Source organism: Crocuta crocuta, unplaced genomic scaffold, assembly GCF_008692635.1.
Source record: "Crocuta crocuta isolate KB4526 unplaced genomic scaffold, BGI_CrCroc_1.0 scaffold989, whole genome shotgun sequence".
Classification (NCBI taxonomy): Eukaryota; Metazoa; Chordata; class Mammalia; order Carnivora; family Hyaenidae; genus Crocuta; species Crocuta crocuta.
The window spans coordinates 6,398-16,253 of NW_027531514.1; the positions used below are offsets into that span (position 1 = coordinate 6,398).

At 38.4% G+C, this 9,856-nt stretch overlaps 1 protein-coding gene across 1 annotated transcript; it reads left to right on the forward strand.

Moving 5' to 3' along the window:
- The first annotated feature begins 218 nt into the window (after positions 1-218).
- Positions 219-6,707, forward strand: LOC144238576 (putative G antigen family E member 3). Its single transcript, XM_077772387.1, has 4 exons — positions 219-305; positions 1,172-1,286; positions 4,647-4,771; positions 6,596-6,707. The coding sequence occupies exons 1-3, from the start codon at positions 222-224 to the stop codon at positions 4,721-4,723; spliced, it is 276 nt and encodes a 91-aa protein (XP_077628513.1). The 5' UTR covers positions 219-221; the 3' UTR covers positions 4,724-4,771; positions 6,596-6,707.
- The last annotated feature ends 3,149 nt before the right edge of the window (positions 6,708-9,856 follow it).

Genomic DNA, 9,856 nt, shown 5'->3' on the forward strand with positions numbered 1-9,856 from the left:
AAGGTGATTTGATTGCCAGTTTGGCTGAAGTAAAAGATCTTTTATATAGATTTGAGCATTTATTTGGTGCAACCACAGCATGTACAGTATCCTTAATGCAAGGTTGATTTCGAAAGTATTTTCAAAGTAAAAACAAATGAAAACGTTTAGCCTTGGAAGTGGTATACCTAGCCTTGAGAGTACATTTTCCAAATACTGATCTCCTACATTCAGAGTGAAATATGAGTGCACGAGTGAGACCAAGATCTAAATCTGAAGAAACAAAGGGTAATCGAGAGGCTAACCAGCCGGCTGCACCTGTGGCTGTGAGTACTTCGGTATTTGATGTTTTCTATACCATCAGTTTATTTTTCTGAAAATGTTGAAATACAAACATACAGATACAGAGATAAACGTTTCTCTGCTGATAAAGAGCAGGAAACGTTGAACCAGAAGATGTCCCTCCTTGTGTTGCCTGTGGAAATGTACCCTATGACTCTTGTTATGATTATTAACAACAGGTTGTACATATCCGTCCCAGCACAGTGTAAAATAGCCTCCAAAGTGCTTGTGGGTGCCTCTTCTGGAGTAGCCAAGTGTGGGAAGAGTAACTTTTTTAATAATTTAAATGTTACTTAGCATACAGTGCAATATTTGTTTCAAGAGTAGATTTCAGTGACTCATGACTGACATACAACACCCAGTGCTCATCAGCAGTGCCCTCTTTATTGCCCATCACCCATCTATTTATGCCATCCTCCACCCACCTACCTCCATCAGCCCTCACTTTGTCTCTACAGTTAAGAGTCTCTTGTGAGTTGTTTCCCTCTCTCCTCTTAGGTTTCCTTGTCTCGTCCTGTGTTCTTCTGTTTTATTCTTCAGTTCCACAGATGAGTGAAATCATATGGTGATTGGTCTTCTCTCATTGACTTCTTTCACTCAGCAGAATACATTCTAAGCCCTGTCCACATCGTTGCAAATGGCAAGATTTTATTCATTTTCACGACTGAGTAATATTCCATTATATGCATACACAGCCATATTCATTTTAGGAAATACATATATAGAATCATGTCTTTTAAGTGTTTTTATATTTATTTATTATTTGATGCAAAATGTGTACTGTATGTTTATATTATTGTTATGTATTAACAATGCAATTTTTATTTGGTAACACACACACACATTCTAGGTCCAGCAGCCGAGTGATGAGCAACGTCAACAAAAGGAGGCACCCCCTGAGAGTCAGGATATTATTCCTGATAAAGAGAAAGCAGTTGCAGAAGCACCTATGGATCAGGGTGAAGGTAAAGAGGAAAAGAGTGCTTACTGGCGGCACAGGGTATATTTTTGCATCATGCATTATGACATAACAGGACGAAACAAAACATTAGAAGAGAATCTCAGTCATTTCCTGAAAATTCCTTGAAAATGTGAATAGAGTATAGTATGCAGCTCTGTTCACTCTAGTGAATTTCCCCTCATTCTTCCAATGCTGGCCTTCCTAAATCAGAGGAAACTGTTGACTACTAACGTATACATTTCTTCACTAGTTTAGTGTGTTCTTCTCAGGACATTTTTGTGTGGCCTTTTTCTTCAGTGCATCAAAAGTGTAAGCAGTTTTTAATAGTATGTGCAGAAGGCCAAGTCAGCATATCTTATAACATCTGGAATAAAGAGGATTTGCATAGGGATGGTAGCCTCGTTCTTTAATAAAGGAGACTAAGGTTCAGGGATTGTGGCTTGCTAAAGACTGCTTGTCACATCAAGACATTATTAAATTTCATTTCATGTTTGTTTTCTTTTTACTTCCTTCATCTGTGTTTTTATATCAAAATGTGAATGGTTTGTACAAAATGCATAATACTAAAATGTGTACTGTAAAATTAACTAAGGACAGCCACAGGATAAATGAAGTTCAGTGGAGCAGGAGATAGACTCCAGAAAAAGGCTCAAGGAATGATAGCCACTGTTTCCTTTGCTGAATCATTTGATATGGTATATTTGGGGAAAGTTGGATAATTCAGGAAACTGGCATGTTGGTAAACTATATTAGTGTGGTTTTTAAGCGTCTTTATGAGATGGTTAAATACTTTTCTGATTAGGGAAATCAAAAGAATCTTAAAATGATCATGAAATGGAAATTAACACCTTCCAATGCAGTGTTTTCCTCAAATACTTGCAGTGAACTATGGGCGTCATTCAGGCCATGGATTATTTTAGGGATTTGCTGGGAAGAGGTTTCTACATTAGGATTCATGACAAAGTCTCTTGGCTTTCTTTCCACTCTGCTCCCTTTATTCTTACTGTTAAGATTGAAGTTTGACTATGATTCATTAATGTTTTGCTTTTATTTTTGATATTTTGTCATGTACATGACTCATTTATCGTGAGTTATAGAGACAGAATTGGCAATTAAATCTAACTGGTTAATTTTCACAAAAGAACTTTCTGGTTGCCACAATAGGGAATGGATCTCACTAGTATAAGATTTGTCCTAGGCCCACAAATGCACTCAGTTAGTACTTCAAGAAATTAAATTTTCATTTTCATTAAAATCATATGCAACATGCAGGCCCTCGGTGGCTCAGGCACTTAAGTGTCTGACTCTGGCGTTGGGCTTAGGTCTAGATTTTGGCTCACAGTTTGTGATTGAGCTACGTGTAGGACTCTGCACTGGCAATGCAGACGTGTTTCTGATTCTCTCTCTCTCTCTCTGTCTTTATCTCTCTCTCTACCTCTCCCTCTCTCTCCCGCTCCCCCTAACTCTCCCATCCATCCTTCTTCCCAGCTCCTCCCCTGTTGGGTCACTCTTTCTCTCTCTCTCAAAATATATAAAAAAAAACTTTATAAAAAACCTGTCCATGGTGTTAATTTAAGATTTATTTGCTGATACTCTCTACTCTCAATACACTGTGGTAATACAATGCCAATGTAGATTCAGTGTGGTTTCTTTTTAGATTGTTATTTGAAATAAGGTTTCATAATACAGAAAAACAAAGATGTGAAGACCTCTTTCCATCATCACTTTATTTTTAAATTTCTAGGAGAGAGAGAGAGAGACAGCGTGAGCAGGGGAGGGTCAGATAGAGAGGGAGACACAGAATCTGAAGCAGGCTCCAGGCTCTGAGCTGGCAGTCAGCACAGACCCCGATGCGNCATAATACTAAAATGTGTACTGTAAAATTAACTAAGGACAGCCACAGGATAAATGAAGTTCAGTGGAGCAGGAGATAGACTCCAGAAAAAGGCTCAAGGAATGATAGCCACTGTTTCCTTTGCTGAATCATTTGATATGGTATATTTGGGGAAAGTTGGATAATTCAGGAAACTGGCATGTTGGTAAACTATATTAGTGTGGTTTTTAAGCGTCTTTATGAGATGGTTAAATACTTTTCTGATTAGGGAAATCAAAAGAATCTTAAAATGATCATGAAATGGAAATTAACAGCTTCCAATGCAGCGTTTTCCTCAAATACTTGCAGTGATCTATGGGCGTCATTCAGGCCATGGATTATTTTAGGGATTTGCTGGGAAGAGGTTTCTACATTAGGATTCATGACAAAGTCTCTTGGCTTTCTTTCCACTCTGCTCCCTTTATTCTTACTGTTAAGATTGAAGTTTGACTATGATTCATTAATGTTTTGCTTTTATTTTTGATATTTTGTCATGTACATGACTCATTTATCGTGAGTTATAGAGACAGAATTGGCAATTAAATCTAACTGGTTAATTTTCACAAAAGAACTTTCTGGTTGCCACAATAGGGAATGGATCTCACTAGTATAAGATTTGTCCTAGGCCCACAAATGCACTCAGTTAGTACTTCAAGAAATTAAATTTTCATTTTCATTAAAATCATATGCAACATGCAGGCCCTCGGTGGCTCAGGCACTTAAGTGTCTGACTCTGGCGTTGGGCTTAGGTCTAGATTTTGGCTCACAGTTTGTGATTGAGCTACGTGTAGGACTCTGCACTGGCAATGCAGACGTGTTTCTGATTCTCTCTCTCTCTCTCTGTCTTTATCTCTCTCTCGAGCTCTCCCTCTCTCTCCCGCTCCCCCTAACTCTCCCATCCATCCTTCTTCCCAGCTCCTCCCCTGTTGGGTCACTCTTTCTCTCTCTCTCAAAATATATAAAAAAAAACTTTATAAAAAACCTGTCCATGGTGTTAATTTAAGATTTATTTGCTGATACTCTCTACTCTCAATACACTGTGGTAATACAATGCCAATGTAGATTCAGTGTGGTTTCTTTTTAGATTGTTATTTGAAATAAGGTTTCATAATACAGAAAAACAAAGATGTGAAGACCTCTTTCCATCATCACTTTATTTTTAAATTTCTAGGAGAGAGAGAGAGAGACAGCGTGAGCAGGGGAGGGTCAGATAGAGAGGGAGACACAGAATCTGAAGCAGGCTCCAGGCTCTGAGCTGGCAGTCAGCACAGACCCCGATGCGGGGCTCGGACCCACGAACCGCGAGATCATGACCTAAGCAAAAGTCGGACACTTAACCAACTAAGCCACCCAGGCGCCCTTGCATCATCACTTTTTTAATTACATGAAGTCTACAGGCTTGTATTTCATATAATGGAAACAATAAATAGTATCATCTCGTTCCTTAGATTTTATGTTCACTCCTTCAATTGATAACCTTTGTCTTTGAAGGACCTGACCTGGAAGCTGGTATCCAGAAATTGCCTCTGCCACCGACTGAGGATTTAGTGAAGTTGACACTGATGTGACGGGGACAGATTTTCCAAATGTGGAGCCCGTGAAAATGCCTGAAGCAGGTATGTCATCCATTGGGAATGCGAAGTATGTGGGTCTTTTCCTGAATATTAGAGTTTTCCTTATGTAGATGTACCTTTACCGTTAGATACTTTAATAACAGACTTTACACAGAAAGGTACTTTCACAAGTTGTTCAGACCCTAACTTCCTGACTGCCTGGCTCACACCCTATGAGATACAGAGTTAAATTGGGTCAAAGCCTTATTAAATTATAAAATAAGAAAACATTTCCTTTTTATAAAGTGTAAATACTGAGACGCCTGGGTGGCTCAGTCAGTGAAGCATGTGACTCTTGATTTGGCTCAGGTCATGATCTCACAGTTTGTGAGATCGAGCCCCATATTCGACTCTGCGCTGACAGCATGGAGCCTGCTAGGGAGTCTCCCTCTCTCTCTGTCCCTCTCCCATTTGTGCTCTTGCTCTCACTCTCTCTTGCTCTTAAAATATGTAAGTAAACTTATAAATAGAATAAACTGTAAATACTTTAACGATAGCTGATTAAATTCAGAATCTTCTATAATTTCCTCTTTTAAGAAATACAGAATGCATTTGGAGTAAATACCAGCTATATGAAATATGCTGAGGCACTGTGTAGCATCCAATACCAGCTCTAACATAAGTTGTGTGACTCTGGGAGAATCCGTTCACTTCTGAACCCATCTTGACACATATATTTAGTGATTTCAAATCGGATATATTGCATTCATTTTTTATTGCTGATTTTTGTATTCTGTGGTTCTGTTGGTAGCATATATGGAATACAAAAATCGTCCATTTTGTTTGATTTATTTATCATGAGATAGCATCTTTAATCAAATTTTAACATCTGAATTGAGATTTCTGTGTCACTGAGAACAATTAAACATGCTGTTTGACATGGATTTTTCTCTATGGAGACCCGGATACCTGTTCTTAAATTTTGTCAAATTCTAAATTATTGTGGATCTTACAAAACAGGTGCAGTATGAAACCTTTCCCCAATGAAGACTCAAATGACTGANGGTTCTGTTGGTAGCATATATGGAATACAAAAATCGTCCATTTTGTTTGATTTATTTAACATGAGGTAGCATCTTTAATCCAATTTGAACATCTGAATTGAGATTTCTGTGCGGCTGAGAACAAGAAAACACGCTGTTTGATGTGGGTTTTTCTCTATGGAGACCCTGATATCTGTTCTTAAATTTTGTCAAATTCAAATTATTGTGGTCTTACAAATCACGTGCAGTGTGAAACGTTTCCCCAATGAAGGCTCAAATGACTGAGTAATAAAATGGCAAGAGATGGTTTAGTTTCTAGTTTCTGTGGCACATCAAGTAGGGAGAGTGCATGGGTGTCCTATGTAAGTGATGAATCTCTGAATNTATTGTGGATCTTACAAAACAGGTGCAGTATGAAACCTTTCCCCAATGAAGACTCAAATGACTGAGTAATAAAATAGCAAGAGATGGTTTAGTTTCTAGTTTCTATGGCACATCAAGTGGGGAGAGTGCATGGGTGTTCTATGTAAGTGATGAATCCCTGAATTTGACTCCTGAACCCAGTACAACTGGTTATAGGTTAAGTCACTGGAATCTAAATTAAAAAAAAAAAAATTAAAACTACCTTTTAATAGGTTCATTTCGTTTCATTTGTTCTGACCTGAAGTGTCTTTTTCACTTCTTGTATCAATAGAAAGTATGGAGTGTTCAAAAAATGTTGGTAAAGTATATGCTTGGCGTTCTATCTTATAAAATGGAAACGATGGTGTCCTGTGTATACCATTAATTTAGTCTAAATAAAATTCTGCTGAGTAATGTTTCCAACTCTATGTCTATCTTACAGGTGAAGTAGAATCAAAAGATTAAACAAGAAGAAGCCGAAAGCATGCAAAATGCTCTCATATAGGAAGGATACTTCACCATTACAAGTCACTCAATAAAATCTTACAACTTTCTCCAAAGACTCTTTTTTTTTTAATTTTTTTTTTATTTATTTCCAGGAGAGAGAGAGACAGCGTGAGCAGGGAAGGGTCAGAGAGAGNTTATAATAAGAAATTAAATATAAAAATAAATAAATCTAAAGCTATTTGAAACAAATTTTACAGAGACAAAGAATGACATATCCACCCCCTGGTAAAAAAAAAGAAAAACCAAAAAACCTCAACTCTCCTGCAAAACTTCTTTCTTCAAATGGTATTTAAACATATGGATATTGGCCATTCTTACAGGTGTGAGATGTCTCACACGTGTGATGTCTGATTGTAGTTTTCTATTACCCTAATGACAAGTGATGTTGAGCATCTTTTCATGTGTCTCTTGGCAATTTGGAGGTCTTCTTTACAAAGATGTCCACTCATGTCTTATGCTAATGTTTCAAACTGGGTTATTTGGGGGTTTTTGGATGTTGAGTTTTATAATCTCTTTCTCCTTATTGGATACTGACTCGTTATCAGATATGCCATTTACACATATCTTCTCCCATTCGGTAGGTTGCGTTTTCATTTTGTTCATGGTTTCCTTTCTTGGGCAGAAGGTTTTTATTTTAATAAAGTCCCAGTAGTTTACTTTTGCTTCTGTTTCCCTTGCCTCAGGAGACAGATCTAGAAAGAAGTTGCTACGGCAGATTTCCAAGAGGTTACTGCCTGTGTTCTCCTCTAGGATTTTGATGGCTTCGGGTCTCATGTTTAGGCCTTGGATACATTTTGAATTTAGTTTTTTTTTTTTAATTTATTTAACACAAGCTAGATAATATGAAGTATAGTCTTGGCTTCAGGAGTAGAACCCAGTGATTCATCTCTCCCATTGACGCCCAGTGCTCACCCTGAGAAGTGTCCTCCTTCATGCCCATCAGCCATTTAACCCATCCTCGCACCCTCCCACCCAGCCACCTTCTCCAGCAGCCCTGATTGTTCTCTGTATTTCACAGACTCTTTCAGTTTGCCTCCCTCTCTGTTTTTCTTATTTTTGTGTATGGTGTAAGAAAGTAGTCCCGTTTCATTCTTCTGCATGTTGTTGTCCAGCTTTCCTGGCACCATTTGTTGAAGAGACTGTCTTTTTCCTATTGGATATTCTTTCCTGCTTTATCAAAGATGAATTGACCTTATACCTGTGGGTTCATTTGTGGGCATTTTATTCTGTTCCATTGATCTGTGTGTCTATTTTGGTGGCAGTATCATACTGCTTGGGTCACTACAGCTGTGCAATGCAAACTCAGGTCCAAAACAGTGATGCCTCCAGCTTTGCTTTGGTTTTTCAAGGTCGCTTTGGCTAGTCAGGGTCTTTTGTGGCTCCATACCGGCTTTACGCTGTTCGTTCTAGCTCTGTGACAAATGCCAGCAGTATTTTGCTAGAGATTGCATTAAATGTGTAGATTTCTTTGGGTGGTTTCGACATTTTATCAATATTTTTTCTTCCAGTCCATGAGCATGGAATGTCTTTGCATTTCTTTGTGCCATCGTCAATGTCTTTCATCAGCGTTTTAGAGTTTTCAGAGTACTACAAGCATTTGACCTCTCAGGTAAGGATTGTGTCTAGGTATCTGATTGTTTTCAGTGCGGTCGCAAACGGGGTTCATCACTTAAGTTCCCATTCTGCTGCTTCACTATTGCTGTATAGAAATGCAACAGATTTCTGTATGTTGATTTTGTATCCTGAGACTTTATTGAATTCATGTATCAGTTCTAGCAATCTTGTGCTGAAGTGCATTTTGGGTTTTTTTAAACAGAGATTCATGCCGACTGCACAGAAGAAACAACAGGTGTTGCAAGGGTGTGGAGAAACGGAAACCCTCTTGCACTCTTCGTGGGAATGCAAACTGGTGCGGATTCTCTGGAAAACACTACAGAGGCTCCTCAAGAGGTTAAAAATTCAACTACCCTATAGACCAGCAGTTGTGCTATCATGTATTTACACAAAAAATACAAAAATAACAATTCAAAAGGGTACTATCACCCCAGTGATTATACCAGCATTATTTCCGATACCAAAGCAATGTCAGCAGTCCAAGTGTTCATCAACTGATGAATGGAAAAGAAGATGTAGTACAGCGCTACTTGGGTGGCTCAGTAGGGTAAGTGTCTAACATCAGCTCAGGTCATGATCTCAATGCTTGTGGGCTCAATTCCCATATTGGGCTCTGTGATGACAGCTCAGATCCTGCTTCAGATTTTGGCTTTTGCTCTCTCTGCTCTTCCCTCACTTGCTTTATGGCTCTTTCAAATATAAATGTTAAAACAAAAATTTTTAAGATGTTGGATATATATACAATGGGATATTACTCATCCATAAAAACTGATGAAATCTTGCCGTTTGCAAATACATGGATGGAGCTGAGTAGTGTTATGCTAAGCAAAATAAGCCACAAAACACAGAAATCATATGATTTCACTCCCATGTGTAATTTAAGAAATAAAACAAATGATCATGGGGAGAAAAGAGAGAAGCAAGCCAGGAAAAAGATACTTAGCTACAAAGAACAAACTGATGGCTACCATGGGGGAGGCAGGTTGAGGGATGGGTTAAAAAGGTGGTAGGGATTGAGGAGTACACTTTAGATGAGCGTTGGGTAATGTATGGAACGGCTGAATCACTGTATTGTACACCTACAAATATTAAACTACATGTTAACTATTTGGAATTTTAAAACTTGAAAAGCAAAATAAAATTAGTAACCCTAATAAAATTCCAAAAGTAAACAAAGGCATAGACAGAGAAGCCACAAATCCCTGTTACCCTCTGCATACATCTCTACCACCCTAACAATACAGAAGCCTGACTGTACCTTATCACTGTACACAACGCAAGAGTTTCATCTCTGAATTTGCATCCTCACTTCCAAAAATATTTCGGCAACTAAGGGCTGTACTCAGAATTCACCATCCTTAGGGAATGGCTGCAGATTCCAAGCAGCAATTGTGTACTCACAGAGCTTAACATATTTCCTGGTGAAAAGGAAGGGTGAAAAGTCTAAGGTTCTAATTAAAAGTGAAAGTTAAGGGGTGGCTTAAAAGTGAGCCTGGGTGGCTCAGTCAGTTAAGCATGTGTGATGCCAAAACTAAAACAAGTCAATATGTGATCATGCAACCCACACAGCTCAAAACCAGGG

Bases quoted from the DNA above. Each gene is read 5' to 3' on its own strand.
- LOC144238576 (XM_077772387.1), top strand. From the start codon at position 222: ATGAGTGCACGAGTGAGACCAAGATCTAAATCTGAAGAAACAAAGGGT. The intron at 306-1,171 runs GTGAGTACTTCG...CACACATTCTAG, and splicing joins AGCCGGCTGCACCTGTGGCT to GTCCAGCAGCCGAGTGATGA. The intron at 1,287-4,646 runs GTAAAGAGGAAA...TTGTCTTTGAAG, and splicing joins ACCTATGGATCAGGGTGAAG to GACCTGACCTGGAAGCTGGT.